General features: G+C 41.1%; 1 protein-coding gene and 1 long non-coding RNA gene across 4 annotated transcripts; both read right to left on the reverse strand.

The window, feature by feature from the left end:
* Nucleotides 1–257: 257 nt before the first annotated feature.
* LOC137123479 (TGF-beta receptor type-2-like) lies at nt 258–16,210 on the reverse strand. 3 transcript variants are annotated; one of them, XM_067497240.1, is made up of 7 exons: nt 15,930–16,210; nt 13,531–13,672; nt 12,528–12,718; nt 9,928–10,703; nt 8,775–8,916; nt 1,976–2,100; nt 258–1,247 (listed from the first exon to the last, which is right to left on the reverse strand). In XM_067497240.1, exons 1-7 carry the CDS (start codon nt 16,000–16,002, stop codon nt 1,068–1,070), a joined length of 1,629 nt encoding a protein of 542 aa, XP_067353341.1. In that variant the 5' UTR covers nt 16,003–16,210; the 3' UTR covers nt 258–1,067. The 3 variants fall into 3 exon arrangements, with proteins under 3 accessions (XP_067353341.1, XP_067353352.1, XP_067353360.1); XM_067497251.1 differs by lacking the exon at nt 15,930–16,210 and adding an exon at nt 13,217–13,289 and having other exon boundaries at nt 13,531–13,669; XM_067497259.1 differs by lacking the exon at nt 13,531–13,672.
* Nucleotides 16,211–20,217: 4,007 nt separating this feature from the next.
* Nucleotides 20,218–25,527, reverse strand: LOC137102167 (uncharacterized). Its single transcript, XR_010911202.1, has 3 exons — nt 25,387–25,527; nt 21,632–21,664; nt 20,218–21,154 (listed from the first exon to the last, which is right to left on the reverse strand). It is a non-coding gene; the product is annotated as an uncharacterized lncRNA (long non-coding RNA).
* Between the last annotated feature and the right edge of the window lie 2,009 nt (nt 25,528–27,536).

Genomic DNA, 27,536 nt, shown 5'->3' on the forward strand with positions numbered 1-27,536 from the left:
CATAGTCTAGTGAAAAGAAGGAGCTCAAGGTGGCTAAAAGCGGTGTAGTTCCGTTGACTCTCAGTGGGATCAGCGGCATAGGAAGGACTGGCACACTGTAATGCTGTTCTGTAACACTTTTTAATTATGGCTTTAAACAATTATACAAAAATGACTTTAATATACATCTTTTTCTTTTCTGTGATAAAAAGTTTAGCTTGTATAGAGTCCTTTACATACATACAAACACTTTATTCTCTATGTTCGATTAAGTAGACTTTTGTATGAGTTCTCTGAGTAATATACACATTCAATCCCAGACACACACACACACACACACACACACACACACACACACACACACACACACACACACACTCCACCTTTCCTTTCAGCCTGATCTGGCTGTCTTTATTTTACAGTTCATGGTCCTTGAGATTTGGTTGAGCCTTCCCTGCAGATTACTGTCTGGATAGGTATTTCTATTTCTTTGCTGTAGGTAATTTCCATTTCATGCCTCAAGAAATCACACTGCACCGTGAAACTTGTGTCACGCTGTCATCCAGTTCTGGTGACATCTATCCAAGGCCACTAGACCACCTAGTAAAACATAAGTAGGTGGTCAAATGAACTATAGGGGGGTATTAGTGTTATTACTGTAACTGTTGTAATATTTAAGGTTTTTTTACCCCCATTTCTAAATACCCTTTTTTCCTATACCTGAAATGTACTGGCAAAACAAAAGTCTGAATATATATCATTTGGTGTGCATAGATACTGATAAAGTGCAAACAGTATTTGGTATAGAAGCTTAATGATATTTTCCTGCTCGTTTAGGATTTGATCCAGTCTTTGAAGCATGTAGAAGAAAAATCAAGTCAGTCACTTGTGTTTATATTTACTGTGTGTTGGCCCTGATCTTTGGAAACAGTTTACTTTCATCTACATGATTTTCCAGTTTTACTCCTGCATCGCACATCTCCGACGAAGCCATAGCAAACAATGCTTTTGCTTGAAGAGGTTCTTCTCTGAGCTGCTTGGCTGCCATTTCTTAGCTCCCCTTGTGTGGGCTGTGTTTCTTTTGAGCTCTACTTCTCATCCACCACAAAGATTTCTTCAGGGATCTTCTCCTCAGAGTCAGAGCGATCGGACAGCTTGTCCAGGTAATCCATGTCGTTGAAGCGCTCAGCAATACACTGGGCTGTCAGACGAGCCTCTGGATCGTGGTCCCAGCACTCTTCTATGGAGCCACATACAATCTGGATGCCCTGCAGGGGGAGCAGTGGAGCATAGTTATAGTAAATCATCAATACTGACTTTGGGTAAATTTAACATTGTCACTTAAGGCTGAAACAATAAATGTTCATGTAAGTTTATGTGTTTAAATGTATGTATTTATTTATCAATGTGTTTCATATGAGCTAAAGAGGTTACAATAATTGTAACAACAATAATACAGAAGAATTATGGTTAGGAACTCTTCTCAGGTAAAAACAGATCTTGTATGTCAGACTGATCTATTTATGTAAGAAGCTACATTTCCTGATAATATGTACAAACAACTCAAAGATAATACTCGATATGAAATTAATTTAATGGACTTGGTTGTTTATTACAGCAAGTGGACGTTTAAGGTGCATGTGCGTGCGAGTCCTGCCAAATAATCTTCCCAGAAGACAAATAACCTTTTCTGCAATTAAGGAACTTAATTTCCACAGGTGGAACTAGACACTAGATTGAGTTACAATATCTGCCCTGAGGGTATTACCCATAGTTTAGGGCTACTACAAGGGAGTCTGCAATGCTGAATATCACTGATTGGTAAAACACAGACTTGGTATTTATGTCTAGCATGTACCCATGTTCATGAAACTATGAAAAACTTTTTAAAAGTTGCAATAAAAATGGGACTAAAAAGGCCCTGAAGGGAATAAAGGTTTCACACAGCAGCACTTTGTCGCTGACAGCATGAAGAATACTTGTTGGTGCCTCTTACCCTATGAATGGTCCAGCTGCTGGGGATCTCAGGTCTTCCTCTGTCTCTGAGAACGCTGTCCTTCATGCTCTCTACACATGGGTTTTCTCTCAGGTTCCCAAAGGGTGGTTCGTACTCTTTAACCTCTGCATGTTAGAATGCAAAAACAAGATTTAGGCACAAACAAGTAGCCTGTCACCTATCCAAACAATGTGCTTTGGATGTTTTAAGCAAGAAGTACACTTTGAAGCAGCTTCACATCTACTGAGAAACACAGCTCTGTTGAACAGAGAGGCTAGATCAGATGGCAGTGCCCCACAGCGCACACATCAACAACCTCTCAAAGGATTTACTGTGCACTCTAAATTAAAACTGCAGGTTGCAAACTTTAAATAGCACAGAAGGAGCACAAACAACTAAAGGATCCTGTGCTGCTGATAGTGGCTCCAAGAGGGAGATTTGCTGAAGAGAAACACTTATTATTATTACATTTTTACCCTCAGCATCAATGGGCTTAAGGTATCTCACCAACACAGCTCTAGTTTTGTGTCAGCTCTCTTACACACCTACAACCAGAGTGCTTGTCAAAAGCAATTTACCAGCCGAGTTTACCCGAGGCAAGATTTCAAAGCACTGGCCTAGAGAATACAGTCTGGAAACTGTGGGTCAAGAGATTCCAAAGCAAATTCAGCTCTGCATGAATTAATATACTGTATATTCGGAGTAAAATAATCCCGTCACATTCTGATTAGCTTTAAACTGTCTATGGCTTGTGTAAAGTAAACACACATTTCAGAGAATCCGCAGGGAAGTAAAAAGCCTGATGAGGCACACGACTATGTGAAAAATGTTAAAATAAGTAAGTTGCTCCAGAACATTTTTAATAATTAAAAAGATGGTCAGGAGATGAAACAAGACTTTGAGAATCATACAGCATTCCACAGATATAAGCCAGATAAAACTCTTAAACAGAAACCAGACGCAGATAAAGAGAATTCTCCCTTTTTTGTGCTAAATCAAAAATAACAAAATCAAATAACCAAAACAAAAAAAATCAAATATACATGCCGTGAATCAAATGGAGACTAATGGTTTTTGTTCAATAAAAACAGTATAAGTTATTTTTCAGTGATCCTATAGCTGCTATTTGGTGTCTGCTATAAACTTTACAGTATAGACTGTTATAACCTTGGATATTGGATTTAAAGTTTATTGTATCAGGACCTGTTTCTTCTCTTTGTGTTGTCACTTCAGTTACCATTTCTTTTTTCGAAGTCTGCAGATCTGATAGACCCGATGGTGAACTTGATTCATGTGCTCTCATTTACTCCCACTTGAAGCACTGATCATATGATTACTGCTGCTTTAATAAATGAAGCCCCAGATACACACACACTCTGAATATATGCTGAATGAAAGCCACACTGCAGGTTTGACCAGCATTTTTTATGTAAATCTTCTATGTAAATCTGACCCAGTGTTTACAGAACTGGAACAAAGCATTGCCGGCCAGTCATCAAGCCCAAATGTGCTGTCTCTGTAAGTAAACTGCCACATCTTGTATGCTGACTCATATTATATGTTGAACTTTAAAAATCCACAACTATTTGCTAAAGTGCTGATTGGGGTTAAATAGTGCAACTGGTCACGTCTTAGCATACACAGTGTCATTTGTAGGATGAACTATCGTTTCATTTCATCATTACAAAACATGTCGAAAAGAGACTTGAAGGAAGTCGTGTAGGCCGCAGACAAGAACGGAAGGCTTCCAGGACTCAGGAGCTGAAACCTCCTATTTTACACACACAGTTTGGTTTTAAAACTTAAACATAACCACACCCAACCAGCAGATGATATTTAAAAGAAAAGGAGACAGATGTTTCTTTTTCTTTTGACAGGTCTGAGGGAGTATGTGACTGTGTGCTGGACTGCGAATCCACTTTGTAAACTGTTGGACAAACATGTTTGTGTGTTCAGCCCCAAACAATGGGTCCAAAATATATGAATCACACTACTGGGCACTTTGCAGTGTAAACAAAAGTGTGTATTCCAGGATGGAAAGATTGGCAAATCCTGCTCTAAAAGGAAAGATGTTTTTTTTTTTTTTTGCCAGTTAAACCCTAAATTAAACTCCGAACCAACAAAAGCTATTGAAAACACGACACGGGGCAAGATAGGAATGCTGTGGTTTGCAAAACCCACACGCTGCATATTGACAAGATTCCTGCAAAGCCATAACAAGTTCAGCACAGTAACAAAGAAGAAGTTGCACTATGTCTCCTACCACAGCTGACATGTAGTGATGTGGGTTTTTGCAATGTTAGCATATAACGTCTATTTTCCATGCCAGTTATCAAGCATGCCTGCAGAAACTATCTGAGAACCTGCAGCCAAGAGAAATTCTATTAAATTTAGCTTCACCAACAGACTACAGACACTTTGCTATGAGTGTGAGCCTTTAGGTGCTTTGTGAAATACATTGTCCAAACATCATGCAGCCATGAACTGAGGGTTGGGAATGCATAGACAGATAGGAAGATATTCTTAATCCCAAAGGGAAATTCCAGTGTTGCAGTAGACAAAATTTAAATGATAAAATCGTGTAATAATACACTGTGCATTAGCACAAGTTAGATGAACACTAATAAAAGCTATACAGTAGGAAACCATTGTAGTAAAGAGCATGAACACTTGTAATGTATAAAAAATACCTTTAGATAAAAAACCTGGGTGTGCGCACTTTAACTACATGTGTTTTTGTAAATCTGAAATTGGGGAGTACAGAGCCAAATGGAGGGCTACTGTATGTATATGTTTAGATGTCTATGCTCAAATTGTAACAGCAAACCAAAGGGAAAGAGGAAAAGCTAATACAAGCCATATTATTCCAGTCAAGTTTCAAACAAGTGTCATTCAGATATTTTGTTTGATTCTCTTCTTTGCTGCCCTTCCAAGTTTTGTCAAATTTTTCGCAACAAGGCATAAATACTGGAAAAAAGGGAACACTAATCCTATTACCCAATCACATAAATACTTCTGGAAAAAAACACAAACTGATCCAAACAGAGTTTCAACATTTACATGGAAATAAATTAGTAATGTGATGACATTAACATTGTTAGGTTTCTCTGAGTCTGGAACAACAGCTTGACTAATGCAGTCCCAGCCGCCTCTGCTGGTTTGTATTAGACTGCGGTGGCTTTGACACTTGTTTTGTGTTCCTCACAGGTTGTTAACGTTATTTAATACAGATGCATGCATGTGAATCACACAACATTTATTTAGTTTATTTTGGAAGATATGGCATTCACTTACGCTGGAGGCTTACCATACCATTATCTATGGATCATACACACCCTTACATTCACCTAACCTCAATAAAGAACAGGGCCTCCAGTCCTGAAGGGGTTGATGGTTTGACATCTGGAAAGCAGCTGCCATAACCTCTCCTCCTTTCCAGTCTAGCCCAACCTCCCCCTCTAGGGACTGAAGGCATTTTTGTGACTGCAGCTCCACATTCAGCATCATTCCACTATGATACCACCGTTTAGCTCCACTCGCCCGAGAAACGCCCTCGTAGTCTTTCTAAGCCCTAAATCTGGACCAGCTAAATTATACAGGAGAGACATTTAAGGGAACAGAGGCAAGGATAAAAAGGCCTGAGCCTTGAATCCAGCTTTCCAGTTTCCCTTTCACCCTCACTCTTCTTCTATCTTTATAGTCTTGGAAGATAAAAACAGCAAAGTAATAGCTCATGGCTGGCCGTCTGGCGCTGCCGACAGACGGCCGTGTTCTTCTAGCTTGGCAGATCTCAGATCAGTCCACAGCCCCGAGAGCTCTGACAGAGCAGCTATGTGGCTTCCTGCCACTGAGACGCAGAACACTGATCAGACATCTGTCTTCCACAAACAGATACACACACACACACACATACACACAAACACACAGGTGGCATCAGAGATAAGACACACAAGAGGAAACCAGGGCTTCAGCCCAGTCATTAAAATGATGCCCTAGGATGTGTCACTCTGAATTTTTGTGTGTGTTTGCATGTGTTCACATGTGCTCATATTTTGTCTCAAGCGAGAGAAGTTCTCAGGGACACATGAGTGACTCACCGACCTCTGGCGACAACTTCAGAAACTTCAAAAACAAGAGACCAGCAGCATGAAAGCAAGAAACTTTTCAAGCACATTGTGTAAACACATCCGAGAAGCAAAACCAAATTACTGCAGCTTATTCTTTCCATCTTTCCCAGCATCTATCAAGGTAGGAGGATTTCTGTGTTTGTGCAACCTTTCAGCATGAGGACGTCTCCTTGGAATTCTGGCTTAATGAACTACAGAATTCACTTCACTGCTCGTCTCATACAGTTGCCAAATGTAGAAATAAATTGGATGAACAACATGGGAAAAAACACATGAACTAACCCAGTAGCTTCTATCTTTAGCGTCTACTCTGGTCTAAAAGGGTGGGATGGGAATCCGTCTGCTTCCCCTTTGTGCAGTAAATCTATGCTAGCCTGTTTTCAGTCAGTCAGTGCTAACATGAGTAAAGCTGGATGACTGTCTACAGTGTGCAAAGGTGGGGGGGGGGATAATTAACTGCTGTCTCACCTGCCTCAAGGAAGGAAGAAAAAGACAGACAGGGAGAAGGAAAAGAAGCTAAGTTCAGAGAGTCACCTTTAGAGGCAGGTGAATGACAGACTTTCTGTGCCAGTTAAACTGAATCTAACAGTATTTTTTGTATGTGCAGTAAGGGAATAAAAGACCTGGGAATGAATGAAATGGAGGATGAGAGAAGGAGGAAGGGGCAGGATGAAAAAAGCTGTTGTCCCTCAAATCCCCGAAGAGGAAATCAAGTGAAGCCACAGTAACCTTTATCCAGATCCCTAGCAAGATGTATCCGTTCCGGTCCACTCCCAAGAGATATTAGCTACAAGACATTCTCATAGAAAGAAGATGCTCATATTTACAAAGTTAACTTCACACTGAAACTGTGTCGTGCCACGCGAATGTGTTGGCAAAACCGGAAGCAGTGGCTTTTGTTTTCAAAAGGTAAACCCACATGGTACACATATTCTTGTTGTTTAGCAGGAAAGGAATGCAAAGAGATTCTGGGTAACTTGGTCATGTTTTTTCTTCAGGAGTGTAACTGTGCGATACACTACAGGGCCCCTGGGGGGGCAAAACAGGAAGATGCCAAAGTAGAAGCGTTCATGCCCAAACCCGGCTTTCAATCACTGTTCTGACACAATGGACACAGGAGTAGTCGGAGAAAGAAACTGGACCACAGAGACAACAAAAGGGAAGTGAAAACAAATGACTGACTGTCGACATGAAATACTGCCCAACGATTGGCCTTCACATAATCACCCGCTGCTAGTATGTGCACATACCCTGGCCTTGTGTTTGCTACAGTATGACAAACACAAGTAAAGGTAAATTAGTACAATGAGGATTGATCCTTGAGACTTCTACAAGATTGATTGCAGTGTGAGACTTTAAGATTTTGTTCCCACAGTGATTAATGGGACGTGGATGACACAAACACACACACGTGCACACACACAGTCCTGTCACAAAATGTCACACATTTAGTGAGTGATCTCAAGGTGGAATTGCTCACTCTGCTCCTAATTGGCAAAGTCGTCGATATGCTTGTACTCCTTTGAGGTCAAATGAGCTGTGGAGGCCATTTCTCTTTTTACAGTATTTGTGAGGATGTTTACACGGGCTCCACGAAGAATTTCATCAATCAGTACTTATTACTATTGATTTCCTTTGCACTCAAGACCCAGCTAATCTCAAATTTACCAAGAGAAACCCAGGTATCTCTATTATAAACTAAAGATCACAAGCAACATTTTCAATGTGCACAGTGGGGACATTATATAATTGTTAAAAAAGCAGAAATCACTTTTAAAGCAGGTGGATCTGTGCAGACTTGATCATAATAAATTAAATTAAATTGATTAGAATTAAAGGAGAAAACATATAACAGGGGAAGCATCGGGTGGTAAAGAGCCGGTTTACCTGGCTGGTTATGAAAACCAGCCACTACCAAACACTACTCCACAGCCAAGAATGAGAGAGGGATGAGAAATGACCAGTGCGTCCAATGAAAAAGGACTCACTGGAGGTTGTAGTCAGACAGTCTGGGCCTGGTGTGACTCAATATTACTTTATGTTTTGTCGTTACATATATTTTCTCCTTTTATGGTTACATTTCACTTGGTTTGATAATGGGGCTTGATTTTGAATTGGCTCTTTCCCCAGAAGCTAATTTTGTTGCCAGGGCAATGAAGAAACATTAAAGGGAGGGGTATATTTGTTAGCCTGCTGAGTAGAGGTCTCCACATGTCTAGGTAGACTGCCATCCGTCTCAGGGCTGGGCGCCAATATGTCCATTACCGGAGTGAATGTGAGCTTACAGGAATCTAATGAGTTTTGATTCGAGGAGGAATGAGAAGTTGGGATTTCACAACTTCCCAACCGTACGTCTGTGCTGACAGGGGAACTAAAGCTGAGCTTATTTTAAGAGAACCAGTCACTGTCAAAACACTACTGACTAAAGTTGTCTTTTATCCCCCAGAGAGTGTTTTATTGTGCATGAGGTGGGGGTAGGACCCGTTACATAAATTAACGTGTTAGTTTCTATGACTTTGCATTCACTTTGAGAACATTACTAACATTCCAGTATATAGCTGCCTTTCACCTGTGGCTGATTGTGGCATGATCTCATTAACAGATGTGTTTTCAACATAAAGTACAGAACAGAAAATTGTTTTACTGTCTTTCACACACACATTTTATCTTACCTCCAATTGCACTGCACCTAGAGATGATCTCCCACAGTACAAGAGCCATGGAGTAAACATCAGCCTGTTTGAAAGACTCAATGTTTTCTAGGTTGATTCTGGACTCCAACACTTCTGGGGCCATGTACCTGGCTGTACCCACCTGGGAAAAATGCAGACATGGAGACATGTCACAGATATGGCATCGATACTACAGGTGAAGCAAATTGTAATTTATGATTTGTATTATTTGTGGCTTAAACAGCATGTGAAAGGAATAAGGAGCTGGTAAAAATCACAAAATAGGTTGGTAGTTTGTTTAAAAAGCCTGGGTGAGGGGAACATCTTGAGTTATTTACAGCATTTATCGATTGACAGGTGCCCCGCCCAGCCACCAAGGGCAACCTTGGTGACTGTCCCGAACCCGGACCAAAATGGGAGGGTTGCGTCATGTTGCCAAATCAACATGTGGACTACATGATCCAGTGTGGCGACCATGAACTCACAGACTAAGCCATAAGGACAAAAAAATAAAAAATGAAAATAGAGTGGTGGTGGTTATTCTGCTTGTAGTAGGACAAGTTTAAAATAATTGGAGAAACATAGGGTAGCTGTAAGCTCAACAACATGTTGGTTGCCTTTCTATTATTATTACCTTGGAAACCATATTCACTGGTGCTTCCTCCAAATGCATTAAGGGCATTACGGTGCATTAGGTGTGCTGCACAGCAAAGGGTGAGGGCTTTTTATAAGGAGTCATTTTCAAAACACAGTCTAATATGCCTCTGGCATATTACATCACTGTAGTGGGTCCATTAAGAATCAATTAGGTCTTTTTGCCTTGTGACTATAATCTAACGAGAAAGTAAGAACACTTAAAGCACTGTTTCTATCCTTCATTATCTATTTGCAGCCAACATAAAGAGACTGCAAAATATTTAGACATGATGTCCAAAAGTGAGGAGCTTCAGAAATGAAATATTGATTGATACCAAGGCTCTTTTCAGAGTCTGATAAATATCTTCAAAGAAATATATATGGTATAGCTTGGAATGGCCCGTGTCTGGAATGCCAGCACAAATTATAACAGGAGAGGATTTCTTTTTATCTCTGATGGGATCAAAAGCCAGGTGAAGCTAAATAAACCCCCAGATTTAGGATTAGAAAGCCTTACCTGCCCACTGTTGGCCAGCTCATCCACAGACAGAGTGTTGTCCAGACGGAGGGCCAGGCCAAAGTCACACAGGCAGCACGTCAGGTCACCTTTCACCAGAATGTTGGAGCTTTTAATGTCCCTGTGCACGATAGGCACCTTGTAACGACCACAGGGGGTGCGGTCACTGTGAAGGTGCGCCACTCCACAAGCAAGAGAACTCCCAAGCGCACACAGGTCGTGCCACTCGATAATATGATGAGTCAGGTACTCTTGAAGGTTCCCCATTGGCTGGTAGGCTGTGATCAGCCAGTACTCTCTGCGCATCTTCCTTTCCTCTGCTGTCAGGAAGTGAAGCACATTCTCGTGTCTCAAGTCTGCGTCGGAGAAAATTTCCTTCTCATTCTTCCAAGAGGCATACTCCTCGTATTGGAAAATCTTTACGGCGACTGTCTCAAAGCCCTGCTCCTCGCTGACTGAGGAGCCCTGCTTCAGTTTAGCTTTGTAAACTTCTGCAAAGCGTCCTTTTCCAACCTGAACATCCAGATCGATGGGCAGCAGCTCATTGTTGTGGTTGAGGTTGTTGGCGTGTGTGGAGCTGCTGTCTGAGCGCTCCTCATCTATTATGATGGCGCGAATGTCGCTGTAGTCGCGTGGAGGTCCCTTCTTGCATCTGGAGCTGGCTCGCCGCTGACGGTACACCCGGTAGAAGTAGAAGAAAGTGATGACGACAACCGCCACAACCAGGAGAGGCAACAGGCTCACTAAGATGACAGCTACCACTGGGGAATCAATGTCTGAGGGAGCAGAAGGATTAAGATGGTGAAGATGCCCACATGTAAAATATATTTTTTAACCTTAAAGTTGCACTAGTTGCAGTTCTGTTCTCTAATAAACCAGTGTTATGTTTACAACTCATTGTGGGGGAGACTTTGTTCTTCTATCGGATTTTAGTCTGTTTTAGCAAGATGTCAGGCCTATATATTTACAACATAAAGATAAAGTTCAAATTCTGTCTCAGCCGATTGTAACACCATCTACATGTGATAGCAAAGCAATATTGTCATTGTACAGCAGAGGAACCTGACCGTTTCCTGAAGAATGTCTGTAAGCATCAGAAAGCTTAAGTTAGCGTCTGGGCCACAAATGCAATCTACTCCAAACCCTGACCCAGTCAACCACAGATTGTGTCTCTTTATAGAGTATGTCTGATTCTTATAATTTGGGAGGTGGGGTGTCTCAGAGCTGCTCTGGTTTTAGCAAACATTGAAAGTTTATGCATGTGCTGTTTTTGTACTCAAGTTTTTGGAGCTATGGTCATAAAAGCAGAACTATAAAAACGATATCACGATAAATGACACAATAACAACCCCACGTTGCCCACAGTGAGTAGTTAAATCTAATCCTTTACAGCCTATATAGTCTAGCTGCTCTGTTTGGCACACAGTTGTCCTAAACATCTGTCTTGAAGCTTACAATGAACAAACAAACAAACAACAACTAATTTTAGAAAAAGAGGCGTTGTGATAAGCTAAATATGGTTTGATAAGGGGGCAGATGAATGGGGAAGATACTTGACTGCCCAGTCAAGCGTTCCTATGCTCTCTCTTTTTTTCTCTCGACAGGAAACCACATGTCTGAAATCCTTAACATGGCCCCAGACGGTTTGTTTTGTTTTGAGTGAGAAGCTTTTTTCCTCCTCACAACAAACCTGTCACTGTGCCTCCAGGACTCTTTCAGGAAGCTTTGGCCAACTTCCTCACTTATAGTATAAATTATTGAATGTGCTGAGAAAATGTCTGGGATTACAAAAACAGACACAAATTAGCATGTCTTACTACCACCCAAGTTATCGGGAATTACTGGGTTTCTTTATTTTTTGTTGGACCTCCTGTATTACAGAAAAGTCTCATGTTAGTCACAAATGAGTTACAGAGAGAGCACAGACATTCTTGACAGTGAGCAAATATATTTCCATGACGTGGTTTGAACGTGCAGATGCTTTTAATTTGGCTCTCTGGTGCAGAGCCAGGTCTCAGAAATGTACCTTGGTGTTATTATTGCCTGGATGCTGCAGTCAAAATACATCTGAGTCTAGGGCCAATGTTGTAACTGGAGTGTACAAGCCAAAGTCTCCAAAACCTGTTTGTAATCATGTATCTGGAGAGCATTACAGTTCACATGTGTTAGCATTCATGTATGATGCCTTACATGACAAGCTGATAGCAGTATTATATCAGGTTGACCATGACTATGACGTTACTATGTTATGTGGTACAGATGTAAGAACACAGTCCCACTTCTTCTTACATGTAAATCCAGAGGTAAATGAAAAGCATTAATGCGAGATGGTGACTTATGAATCCTTGAACAACATACAGCTGCACCGCCCAAATGAATAATAAATATGTATAATGTAATACTAAAACCTACATTTCTGACACTGTAAGAATCAAACAGCATGAAGTGAAACGCATGATCCATATCTGCAAAGTGCATAAGTAGGCAACTATTTACCACAGAAATTATATGTCAATGTTTTGCTTGTTTATCTGCCCCAGAGCCAAAAAAACAAACAAACAAACAAACAAATTAATAAAATCAACACCACTTTTACTTACAAAGATTAAAAAAGATGCGTTCATTGCATTCTTCCTCAGAGCAGGAGCAGATGAAAAACTGTGAGCCCATCCCCTTCCTTTCTTTCATTTCACACTTGCTATTGTTGTAATCCTCCAGGACCAGGCCGTACAGCTTCTGAGCTGGGTTGTGGCAGACTGTATCAAAGGTGACATTATCATCTTTCTTTCTCCTAAAAAAAAAAAAAAAAGGGAACATAAACATATAGAAAATAAATGTTGTCCTTTACCAGTCCACTTTCAAGAGAGTCGTATTATCGTGTAACAAGGCAATGGCGGGAGGTTACAGCTGTGCAAATAATGCCATGCATTTTCAGATATTGGTAATTGTAAAGGCCAGATTTGTCTGTTTCAGCAGTCCACAGTGTCAGCACTATGTAAATGAATGCAGCACAGGAAACAGCAACATTTTTGAAAGACCATTACAAACTGAAAACAAGGAAAAACCCTGAACCTGCACAAATACACATTCTTACTTTTTCCCCCTGTTGAGCAGAACTGGTTCACCGTTATTAGAGACATTTTAAAGAGGAGCTGCCGTCTATGTGCCGTTAGTTTTTCTGCTAACCTCAGCCCATAACATGCCCGCAACACAGCTAATAAAGCGAGAAACAGCAGCGTGGCCTTAAGCTTTGAAGACCAGCACAAATGTGCTTCCTGCTGCTCCTTACATTCTGAGTCAGAGTCGATGGCGCTGATGGGTGATTAGGAGCTCATGAGCTGTCATAATCCAGCCAGTGCTGACTGATAAAATGTTCAAAGGAAAAGGTCATTGCAACTACAAAATTTAATGGCTTCAGTTCAGTTCCAAATTTGATCAATAAAAGCTGCCCCGGTTTCATCACCTCTTTGTTGTTTACATGCCCTGTGACCTAATAGGTTAAGGTCATAAAACCTCACGCAGTAATTTATGTTTTAACAATTTCGCTTTGACTTTTATTAATATACTGTACGATTGTGGTTTAGAAATCCAGCGTACACTTACCAAATACAGACACACACATCATCGTCATTAGGGCAGATCGATGTGATGTTACACTCCACCTTGCATATTCCCTTCCCATTGCAGCTGGTTGGCTGAACGTCACAAAACTTGCAGAGCTTTTTTACTTTCATTATATTGGCCTCTGAATACAAGACAAGAGAAAGACAAAGGAGAAGGTTCACTCTCAGGAATATAGATGATGGTTATTAGCATCAATAGTACAAAATGTAATTAAAGGGTGGGGGTCTCTTGAAATTTGCCAAAGCACAACATAACCACAAAAAAATGCAAACTATTTCTTCCTAGAGGGTTGGACAGATTTTCTTCCCTGTGAAGTCTGAACAATAAGAGTAGCACGCAGTGGCATCCACCTCCTTTCTGGACTTGTTCAGACTTGACTTTCCTAGCAGGCAGAGCCATATCAGTGAGGGAGACAGGGTTGTGTGAGGAGTGCCTGTGGTTTAGATAATAATCTAAGGAGACAACTGCCAGACAGGCAAGTACAACAAACGAAGGAAACAAGATGCATCTTCTTGCTAAAAAGTCTCTAATTTGTGAAGCCAATGAGTCGGCTCCACATCTACAAAGGTGCTGTGCCAGTTATGTTCATAAACATAAAAAAAAAACCAAAAAACAGAAGGATGATTATCAAGTGTATGAAGGTTTGGAGGGAGAAAGAAATGTGCGCACGTATGTGTACATGTTGGTAAAGAACTGTATTTCTACTGAAATAATATTCGACAGTATGCTGCAGTTTGTTTGAGAACCTCTGAATACAAGGCCAAACCATCCAGGCACATAGACAGAACACGTGAAGCGACAAGGAAGATGAGCAGTCTCTTTTCTCGTGGGTGACATATATTTTAAAAAATAGGAGAGATTCCACCACATAAAAACAAAACTGGAAAGTGGATCTTTAAGCCTTGATGCTAAATAATATTCAAAAAAATGCTCCAGACAAATCTAGCACTGGATCTAGGTGTTAAAGGCATCATCAGGAAAAATAAGAGTAGTAATAGTTGTTGTTGTTGTTTTTGTCATTAGTACATAAAGAATTTGTAGATGTGCACACTCTGTAGATATACCACACCCTGTGGTAATGCATGAACAGAGATGGTGACAAAGTTAACAGAAGCACAGAATACACCTGGTAACAGAGGGTGTGACAGTGTAACGACCTAACCACACTGAAGCTGTATAGTGAAACCATGAGCACAGGAAGTCGAACCTGAGAATGTAGAGAGAAAGTGGGTTTATAACACGCATCCCTCCTTAGAAAATGTTGTAAACAAAATCATTTTCAGTGCTAGCTGGGTGTCTGAAGAGGGAAAGGAGAATACTTAGTTCGCTCACATGACCACATAGTGAGACATTTTACACCAAATGGCAGCCAGCAGACAGCAAAGTCTGTTCAGCAACTGTTTGTCCCTGACTTCACACTGACCTGAGGACTACTCTTAACCTGACACACACACACAAACACACACAAAAAAAAAGTCTACTGAGTCATTTCACCCAGTCGTCTGCAGGGCGGGGTTAGACCTGCAGGCTTGCAGCAACAGAACCCCTGTACAACCTGCAGCACTGAAAACAGCTGCAAATGTGAAGCAGTAAAGTGCATGTTGTGACATCCTGTTTCTGCTGATGTCTTTTCACGTGAAGCTAGCAGGATATCGCAGGCAGACAATACTTGCCGGCCTTGTCTTAACAGAGAGAGACTCCTACATAAATAAAAACATCAAACTGTTCTACTTAACCTACAGACTAAACTGTCTGACAGGGCTATTTAAAACTCTGCCCAGTGGGCCGAGGAGGCGTTTGGAAGTAAATCAGCAGTGAGGACAGAGTCCATGCCTGAGCAGTGGCAGTGGGAAGGTGGCTGGGCCGGAGTAATTATATCATTAGAGCTGCTCCTCTGAAAGAGCATGTCATTTAAGCCCAGGAGGCGGGCAATGGAAGGAATGAATGGTAGTAATTGTCACCCAGGGCTACATATAATTGCAGAGGGGGGGGAGATTAGGAGCAGCCAAAGCCACTTGGTGCCGTTGGGACTGTGCCTGAGACAGATGAAGGTAAAGCAATGTCTTCCTCAGGAAGCCTGTTAGTAATGTGGCCGCACATCAAAGATGGAGATAAAGCATTTGAAGAGGGCTTTGAAAGGCGGCGACTTACAACGGGAGCCCTGCGCGTACACGTTAGGTTTCAGGGATAGTAATACTGTTAGTGAGGAAGTCTGAGGATGGAAGGCATTTAGGGGTTAGTTACTAAAGAAAGCCACGTACCAACGGACTGTGTGTAACTCCATCTTACGTTTGGGAACTTTTGGCATTTGTCAGTGTGTAACACTGTTCGCAGCCGCCGCTTTGACAAAGTTTCTCAAAGAGTAAAGTTGAACTCACCCGCCTCCTCCAGCAGAAAGCTACCGAAGAGGATCGTTCCACACCAGAAAGCGGAAAACCGAAGGAGCTCCATTTACAGACGCACTGCACGCTGCCCTCTTTCTCATTAATTCACCGAAGCCTTGACAGCGGGTTTAATGTCCGGGCCCGGTGGACTTTCTTCGGTCCGCCTGTTGCTCGCCCCCCCCCCTTTCACAGCTCCGGGTAGAAGCAGCAGAGTAAACACACACACACACACACACACACCAGGCAGGACTTGCCATAAATGACTCACAGTACCTATGTGCTCTTTTTCATGAAACAGGAAATCTTCAGAGGGGTTGGACAATTTTTTTTTTCTTCTCTCCCTTCTGCTTCTGGTTCTCAGTCATGCTCATGTGGCTCACGCAGTCTTGAACCTTGTCATTATGAGGCTGAAACCGAGCAGAGCTGAGACTTGAAATGACATGCTCCAGAATAGCTCAACCAGAAGCTTCACCTAAAGGCTCCAAGTACATGCAAACACCCGGATTTACTTCAAAGTGGTCACACCTTTCAGATCTTATTTAGAGCTGTCAGCTCCCGAAGAAAACTGGCTGGCTTTTGCTCATGTTGAATTCTTTTCCAAAAATGATCATTTCTTACACTCTTGGCACCAGTTTGAACTCCTTCAGGTGTCCATTCCGGCTCACTAAATTACATTCCTTTGCTACATATCTTCCTGGAAGAGGCTCTTGGCTTCACAGTTAATCAAGGCTGACGTAAGAAGCGGCCAGGGTCTCTCCATATCTCATGGCGTTGCTTTTTATTGAAGCCACACAGAGGTTAAGTCCACTACAACGCCCGTGGATTACCTGTCTATGGCAGCGGGGGCTCTGTACACATGTTTTTGTTCGACATGCTCGAGCTGTGATGTCAGGTTTAAGTCTTGACCCTGTGAACCCAGAGCTAATAAGTCTCAAAACAGGAAATCTACTCCTTCTTACACCACCCAGCTCCCTCAGCTTTATCAACTGCTCTTGTATTACATGAGAATCATCACATTTTTTAATTTGCCTTCAGTATCAAAAGGATCCAGCGATAGCTGACTGTTCATTCACAGCGCATTTTGTACTGCAATGATCAAAGCTAATTAGGGCTAAATTGGCCCATGGTCTACAGGCTTGGGACACATTTTATTTCTGGCTCTGGGTGGATGTGGGTAGTTGGATGGATGTGTGCCTATATGCCAGACAGCCAATGAGCACTGCAGGACGGGGCCCAAACCACAAGGTGGAGATCCGACAGCTCAGGGAGCCCAAAACACCCGTTCCCCAGCTGACCTCAGCGCATGTGGACTCCCAGAGGCCCGCGGCATCCTGCTCGCTGACCACAACACCCAAACAAACTCCTTTATAACTTTACTTTATCTGCCTCACTTCAACAGGAAACGCACAACACCCCAGTGTGCTCAGAACGGCATATTTAAACACGGCCTTTTATAGTGTTTGTTCCACTGTTACTTTTAGCTTTCCACAGTGTTTCTCTGCCTCTGAGCCATTTTCTTTTCTGTTTTCTTTTTTCTTTTTTGCCCACCTCATTGCTCAAATGCAGACAAACAAGCACCATGCAAACATCCTGTGTGGTATTATTCTCACTAGCAGGTGCTTGACGTTCCTGTACACTGCTTTGGCGGATTGGAAAGACAAACAGAGCGACCCGATGGCAAATCTCTGGACGCGTCGCCTTGAGATAAGACCGATAGCAAATAAGCACAGCGTGCAGCACATTACAAAGGCATTTGGAGATGTCATTCTCTTTGCACCTTTCTCTGGGTTTCTGTAAGGAAAAAAGCACCAGTGTGGTGTTTCTCCCACACACAGGATTGTATGCATATACTGCATGCAGATTTCTGACAAGATCTCTCCCACACACTGACTGGAAGTGTGTCACAAAAGGAGTCGATGAACAGGAATATTGAATCATCACTTGGCTGCAGCACAGTACCTGATGCAAAGTTGGAAAGATGCTGATTTAGTGTCGCAACTGCGACTTAATGGCACTTAAGACATGTGAATAAGTCCAGCTCTAATAGTTAGTTGGTCAGATTTGATTTCACAATTTTGGAAATGGTAAAGTCGAAGCTTGTTGTTAAGGGAAAAAAAATCCAAGTGTAGCATTTGGCCTTTTCAGTCCACACTCTTGGTCTTTAATCATGGTAACACACAGTCACCTAACACCGTCTGTCTTTGTAAACACATTTCAGTCAAGACTTTGTTGCAAAATAAAACGCACAACTATAGCTCACGCCAAATAGGAAAAACATCTTTAAACACTGCTCTCGGCTTCCACAAGCTCGGGCATGTGCAGTGAAAAATGTAATACAACTTGCAAATTGCATGTGAGAATAGTGGCAGAAAACAATTAGGTAATTTCAAATCAGCACATTCTTCAGTTACATTGCACACGATTAAGGTAACTCCCAATGCAGCTGGAACATGAAATGGCTCCTCAGGATTTGGAGGCTGTTTTTTCTCACCTGCACACAGTGTTTCTTTTGGATGTCAATCTGAGAGGCGAATGTGCCTCGGGATGTACCCTTTCAATCCTTCAGATACCATTTTCACCCCAGAGAGCTTACAACTCTTCCTGTGTTGCAGCAACACTGCATAGGTCCTATGGAGGAGCTTTCTCTCGTGTCATCTTCTAAAGATTTAAGATGATGCACATTTATCGTAAAAGAAGGAATTTTCACGGCAAAAGGGGAATTGAGTTACAACGAGAAGTTAAGGAGTGTTTGTATTTTTGTAGATTTTTGTAGATTTTCAGTTTGTACTAATGAGATATGAGTATAAACACAAGTGTGGTCAAGCTGAAATCCATATGGTCTCATGCTGTTTAGTGTCTTCTGACACGTGACCTTTAATTCAGACTGACACTGGACGATGTAGCCTCCTTGTTTTCCGATAATGATTTTAAATTTTGACTCGTCAGGCCCTAGGACAGTTTTCCACTTTGCCTCTCTCCATTTTAAATGAACTCGGCCTCAGAGGAGGCAGCAGTGGACCTTGTTTACATGTGGTTATTTCTTTTACTGGGAGAGTTTTAACTTGCATTTGTGGATGTTCAGAGTTGTTCCTGAGCCCACACAATGATTTCCACTACAGAGATGTGTCTGCTTTTAACACAGTGCTGCCTGAGGGCCCAAAGATCATGGCCAGTCAGCACTGTTTTTTTTTCCTCTGTCTTTTTGTGTTCAGAGATGTCTCCAAATTCCGCGAATGTTTTAATGATAACATGTACTGAAGACGACAAAATCCCCAAATTCTTTGCAATTTTAGATTATTCCCGAGGTGTTAAAGGTGTTTTTTTTAGCTCCTTACTTCTAAAAGATTCAGTTTCTATGCACTGCTTTTTTAAAATACAAAAACATGATACGTACTAACCTGTTGCCAATTAATTTAATTAATAATGAGATGTTTTTTTATTTTTTTGCATTACAGAACATTTGCAAGGCTCCTAATGTAATAACATGTTTAAGACTATTGGTGGCATCAAATTCAATACGAGCCACTATTTTTCAAAGTTACATATTAAACAAAAAAGGAGTTACATGGTAAGTTAAAGTGCGCTGGTGGGTGTTATTCATCTTCTTGCAGTTCTAGGCTCAGGGTTCAGGCATATCTAGAGATGGAAGTTATATTGATCTTCTCATTTAACTCTAAATACTGAATAAACTCGGAATATAATGAATAAGTATATTTGCTGGCGTTTGTATGTTCCCACTGCGTAGGTTTTGTCTGGGTACAGTCTAAAGACATGTTAGGTTAATTGGTGTCCCTCAATTGCTTGTGGTTGTGGTTTGATATCTGTGTGAATATCTGTGTTGACCCCGACATAGACTGAAGACCTGTCCTATGACAGCTGCAATAGGCTGCAGTGTATTCAACTATTGTGAACACGTTCAGGCCAACTGACACCTGCAGGAATACAACCCGTGTACACGCCGAAGTTACTGGTGATTGTTCTGTGAAAGTACAAAAAACAAAGTATTGAGGAAATCTGACTCAACGTAGTTCACATGTGGACTGGTGCTCACCCTCATACACACACACATAAGAACAATCTTAGGGGTACAGATACAGTCACACGTTATAACACACACACTTCCACACAATGATTTGGCACTGTTTTCTCAGAGCTATTTGTTAACCAGAGGAAGTTGCAATGGCCTTCTCTGACAACAGGTCTTCTTGTGCTGTGAATAGGCTTTGTCTCCCAGCATTAAGTCTGATGCTGTGAAGGAAGGAAAGGTTTATCTTAAAAGCTCCAAAGGTTAGGACTTTTGGTTTCACAACATATTAAGGGCCATTGTTCGGTGGCAGAACATCAGTAAATTATTGCCAAAACTTGTTTTTAGAAAGAAACACATTGTGGAGGGATGCAAAGGTGAACAAATACTGCAGTATATGACTCTCATCTCTGTGTGACACGCAACGATATGTGCAACGATATGTGCAAATGAAGTGACATACACTGTGTGAAATGAGATAGTTTCCGTAAACCCCTTGTGCGTATTTATTTGATATAAACCTCGCATACATTGAAGCAATTACATACACCTTTGCAGCAAAATCGGCCGGACAAATCTGATCAGTTGTTGCAGATAAACAGGCGTGACTTCCTCCCAGTCATCCTTCTGCAAAACCTGATCAGTGGAAAGTCACAGATTTAGTCAGACAATCATTGCTGCAAAGGGCAGGTTGTTTTTCACCAAAGTATAGTTTAACGTGCAGATTTGATTTGACCATTACTCTGTGCTGAAATATACGTAACTATTCATCGTTTTTGTGATCAACTTACAACAATTTGACTAAATAAAACCAACAAAAGATAATAGAAAAAGCTTGTAGGTGTTTGGCCATACTGTGCAGGACCTGAAATCCAGTCCCACAAAACACAAACTCTTGTTAAAAATATTATTTTAGATATTATTATCTTAAAGAAAGGAAACAAACGACAAATGAAAAAGCAACAACGGCCAAAAACTCCCCCATTTTCCTTCCTCTACTGTTATCGTTTAGGAAACCATGTCTTTCCCTGGTGCATGTTGCCACACATTTCAGTGGCTTTTATTTTAAACCACAGATGAATCCAAAGTATCTCATTGCTTCAAGTGGGACCGTGCTGTGATCTGTCATCTGTACAGTGTAGCGTTAAACCAGCTAAACCCTCTCCTTCCTTTGGTCCCCAGCCTGTCAGGACTTCTGTGGTGGGAGCAGAGAGAAGATGATGAAGAATGATGGTCATGCCACTTACCAAACACAGATTACAGGGAACAGGCTATTCATAAGAGGGGAAAGATCTAGTTGCCCTGGCCCCAATAAAATGTTTCAGTATGGGTGCCAGAATGTGGCTGAAGATAGAATTACACACAGTGATCTGTGTTGTGAGGAAGTCAAATATTAAAGACGTTACTGCACACTATAAACGAACCATGCAGTATGCAGTATTAAAGAAAGTGCTGAAAATTATGGTACTGGATGCACAATAATACTACATTATACCACAGCATGGGGACACCATCACAGGAGAAAAATAAGCATGTAGACTGTACTTAAGTAAAGCACCTTGGAGCTATGTTAAGTATTTAAATTTTATGCTGCTGTATTTTGTACTTCTGTCCACCACATTAAGGCAACAAGATTTTATCCATTTGTGTTACTGTATGTAGTTTTACTTACATTTACCAGCTTTGTCGTCGATGAGTTATGGAGCTAAAATACCAAGAAAAAAAGGGAAAAGTTATTTACTTTAGCTTTAAATCTGCACATATCATTCGTAAATTTGATGACATTATATGCTGATATTAGTTACATTAAGAATTAGACTCTTAGTCAGCAAGTGCACTGGGCACTATGGAGATTTTTAATGCCTTTCAGCTCTTCATTTTGATTTTACGGCTCACAGATGAACTGTTTTGGTTCCCTCAGACTCCAAAAGAGTTTGGATATACGTACTGTTTAAGGCCAGCATAGAAACAAATGGCACACAGGAACAGCTAGTTACTCACTGGTGTGTATGTTGGACTTCGCAGATAAAGAGCCAGATAGTTCCTCCAGGAGATGAAGAACCAAACTAAGCTAAAAGAACACTAAATATTGGACTTGCCCTTTTGCAAACATTTTTCTAGTGCTTTACACTTTGATAACTTGAGTAATACTTTGGCTACAGTAATTACCTGGAAAGACGTGGGGTAGTGTAGCATAAAACAGAGCTGTAAAATGCCGAACTGTCTAGAAATAAAGATGCATGATATCATAATTCCCGAGATGTGAAACCATCTTAAGTCACGTGTGCTTTATACAGTATGTCAGAAACTACTCAGTGGCAGGTACAGAGAAAGAGGGAATGACAGAGAGAGATGCAAAATTCATACTTTGTAATTACTTTGAACAGTTTAATGAGGTCACGTGTCTTGTAGTCTATCACTGCCTTCTACTAAATATGAGGACTTTTAATTTTAGGCCTTGGGAGTGAAAATGGCAGTGGTCCGCTGAAGGCTTTACTACACAAACAGCATCTTCTGATTTACAGTTGACTCAGTGTGGGATGAAGATTGGCAATAAAGGGAATTGGGCGTATGCAAAGAAAAAACGATTTGCCAAAGGCCGCTGTCCAAATATGTTCAGTGAGCAAGCCCAGTGATCATGGTTTCCCAAGAAACCCACTTCTAATAAACATTCATCATCGCAGTGTTTGAAGGGCAAGTCCTCTTTGGTCTGAGCAGCCCCACAAGCGTATTTACAAATATCTGCAGCTTCTCCCTGATGAGACCAATGATTCTTCTGTGTGCTTCCCATGGGAACGGCTGTGCCGGGATCGGGATGAAACAACACTCCGAGCAAACAAGATTTCCACAATAAAAAAGGTAACACACAGTATCTGAATGTCACATAACACGCAGTATAAACCTGCCCAGGGGTCCTTCTGGACTGGCACACCACACAAAGAAGCAACTCAATTGGTATCATTATATTTAATATTATTATTTGTGATTTTAACAAAAAGATACATTTATCAGGTGGTTTAACGATGTTTTTCTTTTCATTTGAAGCCAAACTTTTTATTATGTTTAGGTCACATATTTATATTGATTATCACAAGGCTTTTAACATAAATTATTTTTATTGGACAATTTTTTCATTTATTTTTCATTATTCTCTGAGTCAGGATACGGTGAGCCAACATCTCAGATGCTGTTTGAGTGGGTTTTTAAAACTTTTTAACAACAACAATTTAAGGATATTAACTTAAATAAATATCACCAGATACTGGTGACTCTTTTTATTAGTCTTCGGCCTTCGTGAGCCACTGGATTTAGACCCTTTCCCCACCTTCTTTCTGTCACTTGTCCACTGATCATAAACACCTTTAAAATCTCCCATTAACCAGGCAAAGATCAAATGAATTCCTAACGAACCACCAACCAGCAGTCAGCATCAGGCTGCCATCTTTGATCTCAGGCAAACAGATGTAAAATATGACTTATTAGCTTAAATACATGCAGTGCATCATGGGGGAAACTTCACAAGCCCCCTCCATTAACGCTTCCTCTGACTGCAGGGCAGAGTAGTTGGGTAAATGTTGGGTGTGCCAGCACAGGAAGCAGCGCTCATCCTGTGCCACCTTCTGCTCTTGTTGCAGACAGGAAATACCACCATGACCCAACACTGATAAGGACAAGAAGCTGAAATATGGCCACGTGGTAAACAATGCCAGACAAAAGGGGAACCATAAACTCTGTGTTGGTTTGTGTGTGTGTGTGAGAGAGAAAGTAAAAGAGAAATTGGGATTGATTGAAATGGGAGTAACAGTCACTGTATGTAGGCAGTCCAGTCATCCTGGTTTCACTTGTACTTCCCTCTTATCTACCGCAGCAACAGTTAAGAAGTAGTTTATGACAAACTATAGTTGTCAGTACAGTGTGAAGACCTGTTTCAAAATGTTTGACTCTTATTGCTGATTGATTAGAATGATCATTAAAATGATCTGTGTGAGGAGCAAAACAGTGTCAAAGTTGCATTTAGAAGCTTTAAACTAGCAGTTTAGCAGACGGTCCATTGATTTCAGGCTTATTTTTCATCTGGGTCATTTCCCTTGTCACAGAGAGGAAGACTGTAGAGATACATACTTTTGTATTAAAAAATAATAGATTTAATAAAACAATACGTTCTACTTTAGAGTTTTGTTAAATTGTAAGTCTTTCCCTTTAGATATAACAATTACGAGGCTTCTGTGAAGTTACAAGCAATTTTCTACATTATTAATGCATTTACTTATATAATAATACACATCTACTGCTTACACATGTTACAGGGGTTAAAATAAACCCAAATCCTTTACACACTTTTATGATATACGTGTAGATATGTACAGCCTGATGCAGTTAGCCAATATGCTCATTCTCCTCCTTTAATCAGCGTTTTAAGGTACAGCTGAGAAGTCCAAACGGATTTAATTTAATGCCTCATTCCATGAGCCTTTCCTCAGCCTAAGCGGTCGTTTTCCTCGCCACTTTGTAAATTCACCATGACTGTGAACAACCATTTATTTGCAGCCACTTCATGGAAATTGAGGTGAAGCTCAGCTCGTGTGGATGACTCTGATCATGGAAAACCCGCTTTTGCAATTTCTTCCTTCAAAGCGAACTGTGCATGGCATAGAGTGAGATGGAATCTTTGTTTGCTCGCTCACAGCCTGTGCATCAACGCAGCATGCAAATGACAAGAAAATGACATCCCTCCTCCAACAGAGCCATTGTAGACTTTATTCAGTACATCTAGTGTATTGCACTTGCATATAGAACATCTAATGATGCTCGGAACGAGCCGCTGATGGAATATTATAAAATATTCTCCAGTGAATACACACTGCATAGATTTACAGATGTCAAGGCCGAATACTGATGTCTGTGCCTTTAGAATACATTAAGTGATACTTGTCATTTGGACAAAGGCATCAATTTCACATTCTCACACTCATCAGATTTAATGCAGTTCACTCTGGATTTTGGAGGCAACTACATCTTGTTCTTTGCCAGATCCCAGTGTGCTTATCCAAACAGGTTGACTGCCAGATTTCTCGCTGCTAGGAATTTCCGTACAGAGCTCTCCCACCACCTCCTGACGTTGGGATGATTTAGATATTTCAAGGAAATCTGATTTAGTGCTCAGTTCTGCTCCACTGCAACCATGACATACTAGAGCTTGTACGAGTATGTATTTTTTCAATTTATTTTTTGCTGGAATTTCATGATAAGGCTAGAATTGAAATATAGTCTCAGTGCAAATTTGGCCAAGAGATTAGGTTGTTCCAGCCAAAACCTTATTCGCCAAACACAACACTGAGCAATACAAGCTTATGAAGTAATTTAAAAAGAGGCTGGAACAGCTCTAAACTAAACAGGAGCCGTGTTTAAAAAAAAACAAAAACGTACCTGGACTTTATTTCCTGGTGCATTCATTTGCCACGCTTTAAATTCCACCTTTTCTTTAAAGCTTTACATCTTGTTGTGGAGGTTGCGTATGAATGAATTATACAGGAAAAACACAGGGAGTGTGCGCCGCATTGTAGCAAATCGGCCTTAGAACATTATCAGCTGCTGCATGCACAATACCAGCACTGTCAGTGATGTGTTGGCCTTTTGTTGACATTTTGTTGACGTAAAAGCTGCTGTTTCCTGTCACTCGCTTGTAAAGATCAGAACTTGAATAAGAAAGATTATTCATGACTTTTTGTAAATGTGAGTTTAAGAAATCGGTGCCGGTATGTTGCACTAAATTTGTAACTTTTCTATGTCTCTTACAGGCAGTGGATCAGACCAGACCTTAGCCATAATGGATTAGCAAAGGGAGGCTTTCTTAAATGTGTTTTCAGTGTGCTAAGATTAAATTCTGAGTGGGAGTAGGCAGAGCTGTCCACAGCAATCCATTCAGGACTATACTGTGTATTTGGCATAATGTGCTCTGCATAAAAGCCCATTTCCTCCACGGCAGCCCATTTCCATGCACGCTGCCCGATGAAAAAATCCGCAGAGGAAATGGACCACACGGCATCTATTTCCAGGACAGCCTCCTTGGTCCACCCTCATTAAAATGCCTTGCCATTATTTCCCAACGTATACCTGAAGCTGCTGCCTAAGCTCTTTGTTCTAAGTGCAGCTGCTAGGCGAGGTGAATTTTTCCCTTCGCTCCTGGACGACCTCGGCACACAGACACATTGTTAGAGCCACAGGAGGTGAAAAAGGTTGAATGCTTCCAATCAGATAAGAGTGACAGAGAAAGACATAGTGCGTGCGTGTCTCTTAGTCTTCATCGGGCTGAGATTTTCAGACTGATCCAACCCTGTCTGCTTTATCTGATCAAAGGCCAGACTACGAGAACAATGATACTAGTGGTTGTTGTATTGTACTCACAGGAAAACCTCTGCTCCTATTGCTGGGCACTGCTGTCCACAGAGGAAAGAGTGTGGTCACCTGAAATCAACCACAAAATTACAACTCACTTCCAAGGCTTGGACTTTTCAAGTGGACCTATTGTGCCTGAAACAATTTGTGGTGCGCTGGAAAAGGAAAGGGGAGCGACAAAGTATGCGAAATATTTTGAAAGAATAGTTTCATGACCATCAATTACAATCTCCACTTTTGGAGCCAGTAGACAGATGTGGTCCTACGTGGTCCCGTGTTAGACTACACACTGCCTTTCATGAGAGTAAACTCAAAATGTCTTCAGATAAATGTGATTAAATGATGAACCCACTTCCAGGTGTTTTTACTGGGCCGAGGCCTCAGCTTTAATCACATTTTCACAGTTGTACTGCTCACATTGTGGGTTTTCATGGCTCTGCAGGTGAGTACAGATGAGATTTAGAGCTGGTAGATACAACATAAGAAAAAAGTTTGTATGTACATGGTAAACCAACATCTAAAACCTCTGTAAGGTTATGAGAATGAGTGGGAATCAAATTAGTGTTTGGGCTAATGTAGTGTAATAATATGTGGCTGTGTGTGTGTGTGTGTGTGTTTAAGAAATCCTCTATGAAGAAGAAGATGAAGTCTGACTGGCTTTGAGTTGTTTGTGTCTAAGCTGGAGTTGAGCTCCTGAAAGCAGCCAGCCTAAACAATGATTGTCAAAGACGATTTCTTCACTTTAAAATGTCTGTGAGTTTAAAATGTGCCATATCAATAACTATCACGTTGTCTTGTTTGAAAATGAAGCAAATCAGCATCGCATCTGACAGCTACTCCTGAACGGCTCTTATAGCTACAGTGCCTCTGTTGTTGTTTTCACGCCGGTAAAATCACATCAATCACTAACTAGCATGTGAATTAATCAGCTGTAATGATTGTAGACGTAAGCAGCACATTTTCCCGTCACATCGTGAAATCTCTGCAGACTAGATTTATTCAAAGTTTTATAAAGACCCTTCAAGTCATCCAGCACTTATTTTTCATCTAGTAAAGGCCCCTCACTCCAGATGGTCTGAGTGCAGGAGCTCCCAACTGTATTTATCAGACGTACTGTACATCACCACCGCTCTTTCCAGGCCTCTCTCATCTCTCTTTTTTCTTTTTTCCCCCCATTCTGT

The sequence above is a fragment of the Channa argus genome, chromosome 1 (genome assembly GCF_033026475.1).
Source record: "Channa argus isolate prfri chromosome 1, Channa argus male v1.0, whole genome shotgun sequence".
NCBI classification, from domain to species: Eukaryota; Metazoa; Chordata; class Actinopteri; order Anabantiformes; family Channidae; genus Channa; species Channa argus.